This window comes from Pongo pygmaeus, chromosome X, assembly GCF_028885625.2.
Source record: "Pongo pygmaeus isolate AG05252 chromosome X, NHGRI_mPonPyg2-v2.0_pri, whole genome shotgun sequence".
Taxonomy (NCBI): Eukaryota; Metazoa; Chordata; class Mammalia; order Primates; family Hominidae; genus Pongo; species Pongo pygmaeus.
This window is the reverse complement of record NC_072396.2, coordinates 16,243,619-16,262,161: the sequence shown is the minus strand read 5'-3', so window position 1 is coordinate 16,262,161 and position 18,543 is coordinate 16,243,619. Positions and strand designations below refer to the sequence as shown.

The 18,543-nt window shown below is 41.0% G+C and overlaps 1 protein-coding gene across 6 annotated transcripts in view; it reads right to left on the bottom strand.

Annotated features, from left to right (window-relative positions):
* Positions 1-18,543, bottom strand: part of CA5B (carbonic anhydrase 5B) — a 47,987-nt gene that overhangs the window by 6,091 nt on the left and 23,353 nt on the right. For all 6 annotated transcript variants that reach the window (XM_054471317.2, XM_054471315.2, XM_063660605.1 and 3 more), the window contains 5 exons: positions 15,741-15,938; positions 7,887-8,005; positions 6,116-6,211; positions 5,205-5,267; positions 3,654-3,809 (listed from right to left, as the gene is read on the bottom strand). In XM_054471317.2, coding sequence (XP_054327292.1) covers positions 3,654-3,809; positions 5,205-5,267; positions 6,116-6,211; positions 7,887-8,005; positions 15,741-15,938 — 632 coding nt within the window. The remainder of the gene's footprint in view (positions 1-3,653; positions 3,810-5,204; positions 5,268-6,115; positions 6,212-7,886; positions 8,006-15,740; positions 15,939-18,543) is intronic.

Genomic DNA, 18,543 nt, shown 5'->3' with positions numbered 1-18,543 from the left:
GGTGGATCACGAGGTCAGGAGTTCGAGACCAGCCTGGCCAACACAGTGAAACCCCATCTCTACTAAAAATACAAAAAATTAGCCAGGCATGGTGGCGGGTGCCTGTAATCCCAGTTACTTGGGAGGCTGAGGCAGGAGAATTGCTTGAACCCGCAAGGCAGAGGTTGCAGTGAGCCGAGATCATGCCACTGCACTCCAGCCCAGGCGACAGCTAGAGACCATCTTAAAAAAAAAAAAAAAAAAATGTTCCAAGCATCACTGAGTGAAAAGAGCAGCAAAATGGTATGTACAGAATGATTCCATTTTCATATAAAAATTGTGTATATTTATATAGATAAAAGACCAGAAGGACTTATGTGCATCTGGATAGACAAGAGACCAGAAGGATTTCCCCAAACAATGACAGTGGTAAAATTATAGGCAACTAGGATAATATTATAGATGACAGGTAGCACTGTTTTCCTTACTAAATTTTCGATGTTACCATAAGTTTTATATTAAATTACATTCTAGAAGTAGCCAGTACAGTTAGACCAGAAAATAAAATTTTAAATTATATAATTGAAAAATAAATTTTAAAATTTTGTTGAAATTGTATTTACAAAGTCCTCACATGGGCCACTGACCCTCTGATGTATTTGCTTTATTTGTTTTTCAATGTTATGTCCATTTGTTTTTCTAGAAGGAATATAAGTCGAGGAAATGTGTCAATTTTTTAATCCAAAGAATAGAAACAGACTAAATGTATAGGCCACAAAGCCTATACATTTGCAGGCATTAAAGGATTTTCTTATGCTTATCCTAGTACTTTCATGGTGGTAGTTTTTACATGTAATATATCTGGAATGTATTCCTGTGTAAGGTCTGAATGATGGATCCAATTTTTTCCCCCAAATGCCTGCTCAATTATTCCTCAACAGCATTTACCGAATACCGAATACTCTATCTTTCCTGCCTACTGAGTTGAGATGCTATATTTATCATAAAATAAATTCTCATATGTATTTGGATGTATTTCTGAAATTATTATTTTCTTCCTGTGATGGTTAATTTTATGTGTCAACTTGATTGGGTCATGGGATGCACAGACAGGTTAACGTATGTCTATGTATGTCTATGTATGTCCATGTATGTCTATGAAGGTGTTTCTGGAGGAGATTAGGATTCGAATTGGTAGACTGAGTAAAGTGAATGGCTCTCCCCAAAGTAGATGGGAATCATCCAATAAACAGGGTCTGAATAGAACAAAAAGGCAGAGGAAGGCTGAATTTGCTCTGATTGCTTGAGCTGAACATCAATCGTCTCCTTTCTTCGGAGCTCCTGGTTCGCAGGCTTTCAGACCAAGATAGAAATCTACATTATCAGCTCTCCAGCTCTCAGGCCTTTGAACTACACCACTGTCTTTCCTGGGTCTCCAGCTTGCAGATGGCAGATTGTAAGACTTCTTAGTCTCCATAATCACATAGCCAATACCTTATGATACAACTTTATCTTTATCTATCTTTTTCTTTATTTATCTTTATAGGGTTATAGAGTTAAGGTTATTTAACCTTTATAGGGTTATTTATCTAACTTTGTCTTTATCTATATCTGGTATGGTTTGGCCCTGTGTCCCTAACCAAATCTCACGTCGAATTGTAATCCCCCTGTGTCAGGGGAGGGGATCATGGGGGTGGATTTCCTCCTTACTGTTCTCGTGATAGTGAAAGAGTTCTCATGAAATCTGATGGTTTAAAAGTGTGTGGCACTTCCCCCATCTCTCTCTCTCTCTCCTGCCGCCATGTGAAGAAGGTCCTTGCTTCCCTTTTGCCTTCTGCCATGATTTAAAGTTTCTCGAGGCCTCCCAGTCATGCTTCCTGTTAAGCCTGTGGAACTATGAGTCAATTAAACCTCCTTTCCTCATAAATTACCCAGTTTCAGGTAGTTCTTTATAGGAGTGTGAAAATGGACTAATACAATATATATCCTATTGGTTCTGTTTCTCTGGAGAATGCTAATATACTTCCCTTGATTGATCTCTTTATCCATGTGCCAGTAACATGCTATTTAATTATTGAGGCTTTATAACTTTGTGAGTCTAATTATCCCGTATTTTTCTAGAATTTTCCCTGGCTATTTATGTGTTTGTCTTTACTCATGAGTTTAGAAATAGCATATCGATTTAAAAATCCTATTGGCATATTTATTGGGAATACATAAATTTATGGTAAATAAATAATTCATGGAGAACGACAACTTAGGTTGTCATTTATGACAAAAAAAGGTGTTTTTATGTCTTTTGATCCTATAATGTGTTAACTTTATTAATTCAAGCCTTCTTTTGTATCCTCCAGGAACATTTTAAGTTTTCTTATTAGCTTTCCTTGTTAAAATTATTCCAAAGTATTTTATATTTTTGTTTCCATTATAAATAGGAGCCTTTCTTACATTATATCTTTATATCATATCTTTTAGCTGATTGTGATTTATATATGTCAAATGTATTGATTTCTAGAAATTAATATTGTATTCCACTGATTACCAAATTATCTCTGATTTTTGTAGTCGTTTTTTATTGTTTCTCTAATTTATTTTTTATTTTCCAGTCTAACTGTACTGGCTACTTCCAGAATGTAATTTAATATAAAACTTAATATGGTAACAATCCTTTCCATTCAAAACCTACTATTTGCTTTTGAACTGAGATCAATCTCTTTTATCAAGATAGGGAAGTCTCTATTCAGCTCTGTTTTATTAAAAATTTTCAAAAACTGAATGGTGATTTTTACAAATGTCTTTTTAACTTCCCTGGAAATGATAATATGATTTTTCTATTTAGATCCACTGATAGAATGAATTATATTAATATCATTCTTAACATGAACCATACTTGTATTACTGGAGTAAAAGCTACTTGGACAAAGTGTATATTTCTTCTGATGTACTGCTGGATTCTGTTTCTAATATTTTCTTTTTAGCTTTTTTTTCTTTTATGTTCTTCAGAGGAGGGTCCAATCTTTGGTGAGTGTTGGTATCAGTTATGCTGGCTTCATAAAAAGAATTTGGACGCTTTTTTTCTTATGAAAATGCTTTATAATCAATAAAAATCCCATAAAACAAGTATGAGTAAATATTATTATAGTTTATATTATACATTATACAGGATTTTGAGTGTTTGCATAGTAGCTACTACTTAGACTTAGTTTCTAAGGGAAAAATAGATCCCAAGTTCAAAAAACGGACTTACATTAAAGTTTCTGGACAAACATTGTTGAATTCTGTATTTATCCTGAGATTCTATAGCAGAATTCCCTTAAGGATTTTAAAGAGTTTTGAACACATTCATTTCCAGTCTTCATTCTTCCCTTTAAAAGGGTCTTGATTTTGTATAGAGTTTAATATTTATATATAAAATACCCAAGGCACAAGAAGACATATGTAATTGTCAAATATAGATGTAAAAAACTTATGTTCTTCTGTATTTTAACTCTTCTCTCTAGTTAATTTGAAACATCCCCAAATTCACGTCCAAACTGAGACAAGACGTTGGTACACTTCAATAAAAATGTATAAGCATTACAAGATGTTAAAACTGATGCCACAGTCTGAGCCCAGCCTTGTTTTACATGGGCAGACAAGGATTTCCTTAGATTGAAATTATGGAGAGAACATACCTGATCATGATCAACCTCTACTGGTTGCTTCTTAATGATCCAGGTGACAGACTCGGAGAGGGGTGGGGTAGTCAGAGACCCTGAGTAGGTCCAGTAATCTGGGCAGGTAGGCATCAGGCAGGAAGGGTCAAATGACCCAAATTCCACAAGGGCGTCCTGGCCAAGAGAAGAGATAACTGAGTCATTATTTAGTGGTGAAAACCACTCAGGAATCGGACAACGAGGCAATGGTTCTCAGGGAGTATCTGGAGATCAGCAGTGGTCCAGAGGAGCTCCAGGCCTTTCTGGGTAGCTTCCTGAAGAATCGCTGCTTAGGATGGTATCATGCCCGGCTTTGTTTCTGGAATTAACTGTGTATTTTTTATATTCCCCAGAGGGAAAACAGCCAAAACCATTTGATCTCTCAATTCTAGTGAGGTTCCAGCAGGTAGTCTCCTCTGAGTTTTGTTGAGAGGTTTTAGACAGTGGCCAGTGCATAAAGAAAGAGGCTTTGCATTTTCTTTTCTTTCTTTTTTTTTTTTGAGACGGAGTCTCACTCTGCCGCCCAGGCTAGAGTGCAGTGGTGCAGTCTTGGCTCACTGCAAGCTCCGCCTCCCGGGTTCATGCCATTCTCCTGCCTCAGCCTCCCAAGTAGCTGGGACTATAGGCGCCCGCCACCATGCCCGGCTAATTTTTTGTATTTTTTAGTAGAGACGGGGTTTCACTATGTTAGCCAGGACGGTCTCGATCTCCTGACCTCGTGATCCGCCTGCCTCAGCCTCCCAAAGTGCTGTGATCACAGGCGTGAGCCACTGCGCCAGGCTGGAGGCTTTGCATTTTCGAGAGGCTAACTGAGAATTGTCCTTTTAAGAAGAAATGCAGCTCAGGAGGAGCCAGAAACCTGGACTAAAAGGAAAGAGAGGGAAAAAGAGGAAAATGGAGATGAGAGGAGAGGGAAAGAGGTAGGGATCAGAAGGACAGAGTAGGGGATGGGGGGAGATAATATGTGGGCTTCCAGAGAGGAACGGAGAGGGAAAGAGGTGGGGACCAGAGGGATACAGTGGGGGATGAGAGGGAGAAGGAGAGAATACATGGGCCTCCAGAGAGCAGCCCTTTGAGATTCTGAATATTGAAGAATTAATACTGGGGGACTGGACAAAGGCATCCGACCTGAAGGATGTGGATTACTGTTCTTTCTAGCTGGACAAGGCAAGTTTCTGTAGAACTGCTCTCTGCTCCCTGCCTGTGGGATGGCAGCTACAGAAAAGAAGGCTGCTCTGGGTGCGTTCACAAGGACTTAGAAAGAGCTGGTGTCAGGAACAGAGGAGGGGACAGCAATATGTTCCTGAGTCCCCAAGTCCTCAGTGGCACCGCAGCAAAACCAGAAAGCTCACTGTCTACCCGAAGAATCATGACTTCTGTCCCCTGGAATCATAAATGGCAAGTTTTCTTCTAAGGCTGAATACAGTTCACCTAATTAAACTTCCCAATTCAAAGTGCCTTGGTAATGTCTCCGCTCTGAGATTGAAACATAAAAGTATATTTCAAGTAATTAAGGAAAACAAATAGTACCTTATGCTTAATTGACGGCAAAGTATCCACTAATTTCTGTAGCTCTTTATGATGTTTGCCTAGCTAAAGAACAACAAGTAAGAAAATATTACAAACAATGGACATCTCACTGTAGAAACTGTAACAGAATGTGAATTAAAATTAACTACCTGGTGATTACATAAAAACAAACTGCATGACTGAAATTACACTTAAACTTGTAATTTATAATTTTATAAACATTACTGAATTAAATTAGAGAACAAATCAGCAGGCTGTTTGCTGACAAGGTCAGCGTGCCTGCAGTGAAAGGTGCCCTCTGCTTCATTTAAGTTCTTAAATTGAAATTAAAATTAAATAAAATGAAAAATGGTTCCACAACTGCAGTAGACACATTTCAAGTGCTCAATTGCCACATGTGGCTTGTGACCACTCTATTGGGCTGTGCATTTTTATATCGTTTAAAATATATTCTTTTTTTTGGTGGTGGGGGGGATGGAGTCTCGCTCTGTCGCACAGGCCGGAGTGCAGTGGCACAATCTTGGCTTACTGCAGCCTCCACCTCCCAGGCTCAAGCAAGCGATCCTCCTGCCTCAGCCTCCTGAGTAGCTAGGATTACAGGTGCACACCATTATGCCTGGCTGATTTTTGTATTTTTAGTAGAAATAGGGTTTCCCCATGGAAGCCAGGCTGGTCTCGAACTCCTGACCTCAAGTGATCTGCCTGCCTCGGCCTCCCAAAGTGCTGGGATTATAGGCATGAGCCACCATGCCTGGCCCTAAAATATATTCTTAACAATCCTGTATTTCAAGCACTATTTATCTTACCAATGTATGGATCCCAACATTCTTAAAGTAAATAACAATATTATAAAGTTCTATCTTTTCATTCTAGAATACAACATATCATTTAAAGTTGGTGAGATTTTTTACCTTTAAAAATACTCCTATCACAGCCAAACCATTTTCTTCCAGTGCTGCATCCTCAAAGTTTTCAAATTTTACTGCGTTCCAATGCACTAAGTGCAGCTGAAACACCATGAAAAGAGGGTTAACACATGACTACACAGAATCTCTCCAGAATAAACCTACAGCCTCAGTCAATCTATGACATTTAAACATGTTTCCCCACCCAAAGTAAAGCCACTAAGAAAACCACATGACAACATGGTGCAAAATGAGATAGAAACAAAGATCAGGGAGAAATTTAGGCAAGAGCAGCAATTAATATTATTTTAGAATAAAGGATTTGGGGAGAAAAATAGAAAATTCATATAACAAAGTGACACTTCAGTGAGCAATCAACATTTGTCCAGTCCCATCTTGATTTGAATGAAATACCAATATTCAAAATCCACTTGCATCTACAGGAGAGAAGATGTTTATATTGAGAGAAATAGATCCTCCATATGGAAATTATGCAGGAGTTAAAGACAAATTTCTTCTTCAAGGAATAACCATTTAAAATGTGCTTTTAGGCTGGGTGTGGTGGCTCACACCTGTAATCTCAGCATTTTGGGAGGCCAAGGTGGGAGAATCACTTGAACCCAGGAGTATGAGACCAGCCTGGACGACATAGTGAGACCTTGTCTCTACAAAAAAATTTAAAAATTAGCAGGGCAGGCCGGGCGTGGTGGCTCACGCCTGTAATCCCAGCACTTTGCGAGGCCGAGGCGGGTGGATCACGAGGTCAGGAGATCGAGACCATCCTGGCTAACACGGTGAAACTCCATCTCTACTAAAAATACAAAAAATTAGCTGGGCGCAGTGGTGGGCGCTTGTAGTCCCAGCTACTTGGGAGGCTGAGGCAGGAGAATGGTGTGAACCCGGGAGGCGGAGCTTGCAGTGAGCCAAGATCGCGCCACTGCACTCCAGCCTGGGCGACAGAGCGAAACTCTGTCTCAAAAAAAAAAAAAAAAAAATTAGCAGGGCATAGTGATGTGCGCCTGTTGTCTGAGGTAGGAGGATTGCTTAAGGTCGAGGCTGCAGTGAACCGTGATTGTGCCACTGCACTCCAGCCTGGGTGACAGAGTGAGACCCTGTCTCACAAAGCAAAATAAAATGAAACAAATATAAAATAAATTTTTAAATGGGCTTTTATTTTTTACATAACATTTACAATTGAATTAGGAAAAAAGTTGTAAGAAGAAATTCTATTTCCCTAAAATCTCCCTTTATTTCCCTACAAATCATTCCTCATTCATCAGTTATGAGTGCATTATCACCCAGCCTCCCAAGTGAGACACCACAAAGTCATGGTTAACTTTGCCTTCTCCTATCCTGAAGAGAACCCTACCTTCAAGTCCTGTTGCTTTAATTTCAGAAATGCTTGATAAATCTTGCCCTTTTTCTCTATTTCTATTGCCACAGCCTTCATTTAGGCTCCCACCACCGCAAACTTGCATTAATTCGACCTGTGGCTCCACAATGTTCCCTGGGTTATTACTTTGGGCTACTATTTGAGTCCACCTTCGAATTCCAGAAGAATTCAGTTTCAGGATCTTAAGGTTCATTTCAACTATATTATTTGAGATGAGAGAAGTTAACATTTTTACATGTCTTAGCTGAGAATGATCAAAACTGCCTGAGAAAGCTATTTAGCATTTATAGGAATCACCTGATTCTGATAATGTCTTACAACTAAAAGTTCAGAATTATCCCCACTTCTCTACAATTGTCACTGTTCCTGACCTTCTCAACATACCTCTGCTGGGAAGCATTTGCTGTCCACGGTGTGCTCAGAACCCCAGGCATCAATGGCCCCCCAGTGAAAATGGAACTGCTTCAATCGGTAGTTGTGTTCCAGGGGTCCTCCCTTGATCACTAAAATGGCACATCCAACAATTCAGGGAAGAGTTATTTGTGCAGTGGGGGAATGTGGGTGAAAGGCCAAATCTCCAGTGGACCCTCCATGTGAACTGTCTTAAATGGATTACACTGAATTATATACAAGTGATTATAAATTTGATTTTCATGAAGTCAATGCACGTATAAGGGCAAGACCAAATAACATCAAGATTTAACTACATAACAAGCTACAAACAATTGTTAAAGGCCAATTCTTGACTTAATTTTATATCCTATATTATTGTGTCCAGTTTTCTTTTGTGTGCAATAAAATGCAAATTTCTCTCAGCACATTTATCCAACATGACTTTATAATACTGAAATATGGGGATAAAAGGATCTTTCTTTTTTTATGCACAGACACTTTGCTTTTCAAGTTTTGAAGATACTAGTGTTGCTTTCCCTTTCATTGAAATGGAATAGGACATTTGCAAGTCAAAAATGATCACCTGGGAGATGTTGGTCAAAAGGTACAAAGTTTCAGTTAGGAAGAATATGTTTTCAAGATGTATTGCACAGCATGGTGACCATAGTTGATAATAATGTATCGCACATTTCAAAATTACTAAAAGAGTAACAGTAGATTTTCTCGCTACAAAAAAAAAATGGTAAGCATGTGAGGTGATGGATATTTTCATTGCTTGATATAATCATTCCACAGTGCATACATATATCAAAAGATTACATTGTACCTGGTAAATATATACAAATATGTCAATTGAAAAAACACACTGGCTGGGCCTGGTGGCTCACACCTGTAATCCCAGCACTTTGGAAGGCTGAAGCAGGTGGCTCATCTGAGGTCAGGAATTTGAGACCAGCCTGGCCAACATGGTGAAACCCCATCTCTACTAAAAAAAAAAAAAAAATCATAATAATTAGCTGGGCGTGGTGGCCCATTGCTGTAGTCCCAGCTACTCAGGTGGCTGAGGCACAAGAATCACTTGAACCCAGGAGGCAGAGGTTGCGGTGAGCCGAGATCGTGCCACTGCACTCCAGCCTGAGTGACAGACCGGGACTCTGTCGCAAACACACAGACACACACACACAAATTATTACCAATATATTATAGGCAAAATATTGACAGGTGTTTTTTTTTTGAAACAGGGTCTTACTCTGTCGCCCAGGCTGGAGTGCAATGGCACAATGTCGGCTCACTGCAACCTCTGCCTCCTGGGCTCAAGCCATCCTCCTACCTCAGTCTCCTGAGTAGCTGGGACTACAGGCATGCACCACCATGCCAGGCTTTTTTTTTTTTTTTTTTTTTGTAGAGATGGGGTTTTGCCATGTTGCTCAGGCTTGTCTTGAACTCCTGAGCTCAAGAGATCAACCCATCTCAGCCTCCCAAAGTGCTGGGATTACAGGCAGTTGAGCCACTGCGCCTGGCCCAGATAAGATGTTTTTGGCCCGGCGCGGTGGCTCATGCCTGTAATCCCAGCACTTTGGGAGGCTGAGGCGGGCGGATCATGAGGTCAGGAGATCAAGACCATCCTGGCTAACATGGTGAAACCCCGTCTCTACCAAAAATAAAAAAAAAAAAATTAGCTGGGTATGGTGGCGGGTGCCTGTAGTCCCAGCTACTTGGGAGGCTGAGGAAGGAAAATGGCGTGAACCTGGGAGATGGAGCTTGCAGTGAGCCAAGATCACGCCACTGCACTCCAGCCTGGGCAACAGAGAAAGACTCTTTCTAAAAAATAAAAATAAATAAAACATAGAAAAGAAAAGGAAAGGAAAGAAAGAGAGAGAGAAATAGACTGTCAAGCAGCTGTCAGGCTAGTTAACTGGGATGTCACTGGTAACCTCAGCAAGATTAAAGGAAAAAGGTGGGGTTGGGTGGGGCAGATGAATGCAGGAAAGAAGGAAATATAGTCATCAAGAAATGGGGCAGGCCCAGCAGTGGCTCACACCTGTAATCCTAGCACTCCGGGAGGCCAAGGTGGGAGGTTCACTTGAGGCCAGGAGTTTGAGACCAGCCTGAAAAACACAGTGAGACCCAGTCTCTACAGAAAAAAAAGAAAGAAACAAAGAAATGGGGCAGGTAGACAGAAGATAGTGAATTGGAAAGCAGAGCAGTCATAACATATATCAAATAAATATATACTTATGTATTTGAGGTTGTTGATATTTTATTTTATTCTTTTATTTTATTTTTTTTTTTTGAGACAGAGTCTCACTCTGTTGCCCAGGCTGGAATGCAGTGGCACGATCTCGCCTCACTGCAACCTCCAACTCCCAGGTTCAAGTGATTCTCCTGCCTCAGCCTCCCCGAGAAGCTGGAATTACAGGCGTGTGCCACCATGCTCGAATAATTTTTGTATTTTGGTAGAGAAGGGGTTTCACCATGTTGGCCAGGCTGGTCTCGAACTCCTGACCTCAAGTGATCCACCCACATCGGCCTCCCAAAGTATTGGGATTACAGGCGTGAGCCACCATGCTTGGCCTGATATTTTATTCTTTCCATGCTCTAAGATGAGAAAGGATTAAACTTGTAAAAAATTACATAACAAATATAAAACATTCAGCAGAGAGTCTGGCTGGTAGTAAGCAATCTGTAATATTCACTCCCTCCTTTTATTTTTCAATGTGAAAGAGAAGGAGCTGACAGAGAAAGGGATGGTGAAGAGAAAGGAAATACACAGAACCCACATAAATAAAAGCAAATGCAGGAAATGGACACGAGGAATGCTTCTGGGGTGATGGAAATGTTTTAAAATTAGATTATAGTGATGGTTGCACAACTCTGTAAATTTCCTTTAAAAATCATTAAACTGTGTGTGTTTTAAACTGTGTACGTGTGTTTTAAACTGTGTACGTGTGTTTTAAAGTAAATGTAGGACCAAAAACAAGGAAGGAGAACTTAAAATGTTTGTGAAAGCATTCTTACTAGGTTCACTGGCACTGCTGCAAAGAAGTGTAAAGTCAGGGAAGCAGGATGGAGCAGGAAGCACCCTGAGGAGGAGAACAAAGGCACTCACCTCTCCATCTCTTTAATGCCTGTTGACAGTGCCAATAAGAGGAATTCCAGAGGAGATGATAATTGACAGGGATCATCCAGGGACAATTTAGTGCCCTTCCCCACAGTATTTCGACTCTCTTATATGCACTCATTCAAATCAGTAACGGTGTCCTACTCAGGGGAACCAAATACCAAACAACACCCAGCAGAGGACTGCGGTATGAGATGTTCACATACCTTCTCTTATAATCCTATTAAGGTAGGTAGGTCATGTTGTCCTCTCTTTCATTCCAGAGTTTAGTAATTTGAGTCTTCTGTCTTTTATTTTTTTCTTGGTCTCCACCAATTAAAAGTTGGTGAACTTTGTTGATCTTCCCAAAGAACCAACTTTTGATTTCACTGATTTCTGCTCGTTCTTTATTATGTCCTTCTCTCTACTTGCTTTTGGGTTTAGTTTGTTCTTCTTTTTCTAGTTTCTTAAGGTGGAAAGCTGAGATACTGACTTGAGAAAGTTCTTCTCTATTATAGGCATTTTCATCTATAAATTTCCCTCTAAGCACTGCTTTAGCTGCATCCCAAAAGGACTGATATGATGTTTTTGTCACATACCTTCCCCAGCTCCTTTTCCTTGCACTTTATTCCAATCCTCACAAAGCACACTGTGGCAGCATTTCTTAGGGTTTTTTCTTTGAAATTTATAGACATCGATATTTATTAGGTTTTTACTTTTCTAGAATTGTTTCTTGCCTTTCTTTGTTTCTAAAATGTCTTGCTTTCTTTCACTTTTTATTTTTATGTTCATTCACTCTTTTTTTCCTCTTTGCATGCTATTGATTGTTTTGCAACAACATGGGGAAATAGCAGCGAAGAATAAACAGGAAATAAGAGGCAGTCACTGAAAGGTGGAAAAAGAGAAAGACAGAGAGAGAGAGAGAAAATTAGGTAATTACTAAAAATTGATGCTATCTTAAAGAAAATAATTATTAAAGCATAATTTAAAAGGGCTATCAGTTTTAGTTCTTTCTAACCAAACAAGAAAAAAATTAGCAAACTCTCTACAATTTTTCTTGCATATTTGGTAAGTGTGTGACTCACACTCCTAGGGAAGACAGGTTCAAGGGGTGATTTAGTCAGTTGGGTTTGTAGGTATCTAAAAAGAAGCTATTATGACAAAAACGTGGATGACTTGTTTTCCATCTAAGATTACTCATGCAAATGGGTAGATAAGAATTCTTGAGTCCTGGCTCGGTGGCTCATACCTATAATCCAAGCACTTTGGGAGGCTGAGGTGGGAGGATCACTTGATCTCAGGAACCCCATCTCTACAAAAAATACAAAAATTAGCCGGAGCTGGGTGCAGTGGCTCACACCTATAATCTCAGCACTTTGGGAGGCCAAGGTGGGCAGATCACTTGAGGTCAGGAGTTTGAGACCAGCCTGGCCAACATGGTGAAAACCGTCTCTACTAAAATACAAAAATTAGCCAGGTGTGATGGCATGTGCCTGTAATCCCAGCTACTCAGGAGGCTGAGGCGGGAGAATTGCCTGAAGCCAGGAGGTGAAGGTTGCAGTGAGCCAAGATCACGCCACTGCACTCCAGCCTGGGTGACAGAGTGGACACCATCTCAAAAAAAGAAGGCCAGGTGCAGTGGCTGACACCTGTAATCCCAGCACTTTGGGAGGCCGAGGCAGGTGGATCACCTGAGGTCCTGAGGTCAGGTGTTTGAGACCAGCCTGGCCAACATGGTGAAACCCTGTCTCTACTACAAATACCAAAAATTAGCAGGGTGTATGGCAGGCACCTGTAATCCCAGCTACTCAGAAGGCTGAGGTGGGAGAATCACTTGAGCCCGGGAGGCAGAAGTTGCAGTGAGCCGAGATCATGCCATTGCACTCCAGCCTGGGCAACAAGAGCAAAACTCCGTCTCAAAAACAAAAACAAACAAACAAACAAAAAAATTAGCCGAGCGTGGTGGTACATGCCTGTGGTCCCAACTACTCGGGAGGCTGAGGTGGGAGGATTGCTTGAGTCCAGGAGGTTGAGGCTGCAGTGAGCTGCGATCATGCCACTGCACTCCAGCCTGGACAACAGAGTGAGGCCCTGTCTCAAAAAAAAAAAAAAAAAAAGAATTCTAGAATCTATTGTTCAAAAGAAAAAGAGAGGACTAAAAGATAAAACAGCTATTTGCCCTGAAAGTTCTTGGGCTCAAGTCACTTAGTTAAGAAACTCATTAAGCAACTTTCTAAGACTTCCAACTCAATGAAGCAACGATATATTGGCAACAGACAGTCCCTATACTGTCAAGGGCTTTAGAAAGCTGAGCAATACCAAGGATGCCCAGAAGAAAGCAGACTGCTAGGGCCCTAGATGGGGTTGAGAATTCAAAAGGATTGCTATGCATGCAGAGTAAATGGATGAGAGTTGGTATCCTATAGACTGGGTCTGCCCATTAGTTTACATCTGGCAGGGATAATGGTAGAGCCCCAAGGGGGACAAGTAGAGCTCACCAGAGTGCCAGACAGTCATCCAGAACACAGGAATTTAGCTTGTTGTTTTGAAGATTTCTGGAATCCGTATAAACAAGGTAATATTATGGGCTTCCAGTTGAGAAGGGGGCACACTCTAGAGTTTTGGGGAAATTAAGAAAGATGCATGATGAGGGGTATAATAAAAGCCCAGACTTCACCGCTACACAATATATCTATGTAAAAAACAAAACTAAACTTATACCCACTACATATATTTTAAAAGAACATATATCAGTATCATTTTTCTTTCTTATCTTTTTTATTCCTCCCTTCTCTAGCTATTTCACCAACAGACCCAGATGGCCTTAAACAATGTTTCCCAAAGCATGGCACATGAGATGGTTTTATGTGGTACAAGATGCTTTTACTTGTGTAGTAAGTTACTTTAAGAGAATTGGAAACAATATAATGAAACACATCAACCTGTGAATTCACAGATATAAAATTTAAATAAATAACTTTACGCAAAAAAAGGGGGTGAAAGAAAGATGCCCATGAATCTGGGAGGAAAAAGAACTTCCTACTTTGAGATATGAAAGTAAGATGTTCATGGTTTTGGGGCTGTGTCATACCATGGAGGAGAAAGGAAAGTTGGAGGCATGGAGACACCTAAATTCTTAGACAGACTCAAATACCTTCTGAATCACAGCAGAGACACATACCAGAAGGGAGAAAACCAGAGAGAGATTAAGCCCACTGGAGGAGCAGTCTGTTTGTAGTTAGGCCAGAGTGTCATGTCTAAGTATCAGAGCATCACTAGGAAAATACAAAGAAAACAAAGACACAGTTGAGACTCAGAGCCAGGATAAACGCAGGAGTGAATATTTTCTTTTTCTTTTTTTTTTTTTTTGAGACAGAGTCTCACCCTGATGCCAGGCTGGAGTGCAGTGGCGCAATCTCAGCTCACTGCAACCTCTGCCTCCCAGGTTCAAGTAATTCTCCTGCCTCAGCCTCCTGAGTAGCTGGGATTACAGGCATGCACCACCACGCCCGGCTAATGCTTTGTATTTTAGTAAAGATGGGGTTTCACCATGTTGCCCAGGGTGATCTCGAACTCCTAAACTCAGGCAATCCGCCCACCTCGGCCTCCCAAAGTGCTGAGATTACAGGCTAAGCCACAGATCCTGGCCTCATTATCATTTTTAAGGACTCATTTCCTAACATTCATGAGAGAAAACAAGTTTCTTTGAGATCAAGATTTCTCAGCTTCAGCTCTATTGATATTGGAGGCTAGATAACTCTTTGTTAAGGATATCTGGCGCACTGTAGGATCTTTAGTGGCATCCCTGACTTTGACACACTAGATGCCAATCTAATTTCCCAAGTTGTGACAATGAAAAACGCCTTCGGATCCTGCAGCGGGGAGTGAGGGATATGGAGGGGCATGGGGGAAGTTGGCAGAATTACCACTGGTTGATAACTACTTTAAACTATTCCAAATAATAATTATTTTGAGACTAATTTGGACTATTTGACATCATCAAATGCAGTAAAACAAACAAGCAAACAAAAAAAAAGGGAAAATAAATCTTCACAAAATTAACCACCTTCTGTCTTCCATAGACACTATAAGTTTCAGGTAAACTTTGAAATCATTCACATTAGTTTATATCCATGAAGGTTAAAAAAAAGATTCAAAATCAATATAATATTTGAATTTTAAAAACTCTTTTAAATTGTGTTTCTTTTAAACTAGGTAGGTAACACTGTTTATTTAACAAAATTACCAGATCATAAGTTTCCATTTCTCTAATATATGACTAGTCTTTGCAACCTAATGCACACATGAATATCCTTTTGGCCCCATTTCAAGTGTATTGTAATCTGCTAAGTTAAATTGATTAAACAATGCTACTATTTAATGTAAAAGTTCTCATAAAGCCAAAAAGCAAAGGAAAAAAATTAGTACATATTCAATATACACATACAAAATAAATTTCTGGCAAAACTTCCATTTCACACCTATGCTCTATACCAATTATAAATCTATACATAGAGAGATAGAGATATATTTATTAATTAAAAATACTACCTATACTAGTTGAAGAAAATATGCATAAAAACTAGAAGGAATTTTTTTTCACACATTCAAAAAGTTAAGATCAATGAATTCCATGCCATTGATAAAAAAGAGGTCAATACTGTCATGGAGAGAGTTTGATGTGTCCGTGTTAACATGACACTGTTTCTTTAACTCCTTACAAGACCACCAGATCTTGCCCTCACCTGATTTATCTGTAGAATCTTCAAATTCCACGAGGAAAGAGTACCCATTATTCCAGACGTGGAGGCAGGTGGCTGGGTCATAAGAGATGGTGAGTGGTTTTAAGCCGGGATCATAAACACTGTCCCTCCACCGAATGTTGATGGGTGACTGTCGATCGCCCCCAGGAACCAGGTCCACGCTCTCCCAGAGTGGATGCACTAAGAGAAAGCAGGTCAGCCTATTATCAAGACTGTTGGACCGAGTGCGGTGGCTCACTCCTATAATCCCAGCACTTTGGGAGGCCAAGGCAGGTGGATCACTTGAGGCCAGGAGTTTGAGACCAGCCTAGGAAACACAGCGAAATCCTGTCTCTACAAAATATACAAAAAATTATCCAGGCGTGGTGGTACACACCTGTAGTCCTAGCTACCGGGGAGGCTAAAGTGGGAGGATTGAGCCAGGAGGTCGAGGCTGTTGTGAGCCATGATCGCACCACTGCACTCCAGCCTGGGCAACAGACCCAAACCATGTCTCAAAAGAAAAAAAAAAAAAGCCTGTCTACTGTACTTCTGGAGAACCTGTCAGGGCTAATGGAAACTAAAAGCCTTAGGAATTAGCCACTATGATGGTTACTTTTAGGTACTGACTTGACTGGATTAAAGGATACCTAGAAACCTGGGGTGTTTCTCTGGGGGTGTTTACAGAGGAGACTAGCATGTAATTCTGAGTGGACTAGGTGGGAAAGATCCGCCCTCAATGTGGGCAGGTATCATCTAAACTGCTGGGGGGCCACAGAGAACAAAAACATGGAAAAACTGAATGTGTCCATCTATCTGCTGGATCTTGGATACACTCTTCTGCTCCTGTCCTTGGGTAACAGCTATAGGCTTCCCAGCCTTTGGACTCCAGAACTTACACCAGCACCTCTCTGGGTTCTCAGGCATTTGGCCTCAGACTGAGAGTTATACCATCAGTTTCCCTGGTTCTGAGGCCTGTGTCTTGGACTGTCCCATACTACCAGTATCTCAGGGTCTCCGGCTTGCAGATGGCCTGTCATGGGACTTCCCAGCCTCTATAATCGTGTGAGCAATTTCCACTAATAAATTCCCTCTCATCTATCTCTCTATCTATATACCTTATTGGTTCTGCTTCTGGAGAACCCTGACGAATACAGCCACTTAGGGGTTTAATCGATACACAAAAGTAGAGGATTAAGATAGGTCAGAGAGCACCTAGCAGAGGAATAGCATTTTGGCATCTTGCAAAACCAACACATCTCAGTCTGCCTACTAAGCTCACCTAAACCAAGTGCAATCAGTGCTGTGATCACAGTATAATGCATGGAGTTTAGTGCCATGTGGAAATAGGGTATTCATAAATGAGTTTCTTTTCTTCGTTGAGAATTTCCCAACCCCCAACTCCCCAAAGTGGCTTTAAATACAAAGACAAATTAATTTAATTTTCAATAACAGATTTATTTTCAAAAAAGGAAATGGGAGAACTTTGGGAAAGGAAACATTGAATCAGTATTGTCAGTGTTTAACTGGTTGGCTGGTAGAAAAAAAGACTTGCGTAGCCTGCATCCCGTAAGATGCTCGCCCCACATAACTGTGCGTACTGAGTTGAGTTCACCTCCTATGTAAGCAAACTCTGAGGACCAGGCAGCCATCCTGCAAAACCTGGGTAGAACATCGGCATTGCTAAGGTCCCTGGAGGTTGCAGTGTGTCACAGGGATGTGGAGATTATCTATTAAGGTGTACACATATAATTTATCCTCCACAGGCACTGAAGACATTGCTGATGCTGATTTTCTTCCAGAGTCAAGCACCAGGTCTCTGTAGCAAGTCCCTGGTAAGTATCAGCAGACTTGCTGATAACACAGAGTGGCCTGTTGAGATCCCCATGTGTGATGAGCAGAACCAATGTATATCAGTTTGGGGTGGTCCATTTCCCTGTCTTTTAGAAGTACCACGGATGGGTAGAATCAAGAACAACAGGAAAACTAGGAGAAACATGAGGGAAATCATTACCAACAACGCTCTGCATCTCGCCCCACCACTAAGAATAAGGATGAGACTGACCGGGCACAGTGGCTCACGCCTGTAATCCCAGCACTTTGGCGGATCATGAGGTCAGGAGATCGAGACACAGTGAAACCCTGTCTCTATTAAAAATTAGCCGGGTGTGGTGGCACACGCCTGTAGTCTCAGCTACTCGGGAGGCTGAGGCAGGAAAATCGCTTGAACCCGGGAGATGGCGGTTGTAGTGAGCCGAGATTGTGCCACTGCACTCCAGCCTGGGTGACAGAGTAAGACTCTGTCTCAAAAAAAAAAAGAATAAGGATGAAACTAAGGTAGTTGTTTTGTTACTCTGTCAAATCCCTCATGTATGGCAGTATCATCTCCTATTTCCATAAAAAGCAGAAACCTGCCTCTGGTTTACTCTGACAGAGCAGATAATCCTCTTCCTTCGGTAATTGCTGAAAGCTGGAAGTCAATATCTTTTTTTGTTTGTTTGTTTTTTTTTTTAGACGGAGTCTTGCTCTGTCTCCCAGGCTGGAGTGCAGTGGCATGATCTTGGCTCACTGCAACCTCCAACTCCTGGGTTCAAGCAATTCTCCTGCCTCAGCCTCCTGAGTAACTGGGATTACAGGTGCATGCCACCACACCCGGCTAACTTTTGTGTATTTTTAGTAGAGATGGGGTTTTGCCGTGTTGGCCAGGATGGGCTTGAACTCCTGGCCTCAAGTTATCCACCCACCTCGGCCTCCCAAAGTGCTGGGATTACAGGCGTGAACCATTGCGCCTGACCGTTAAGTCAGT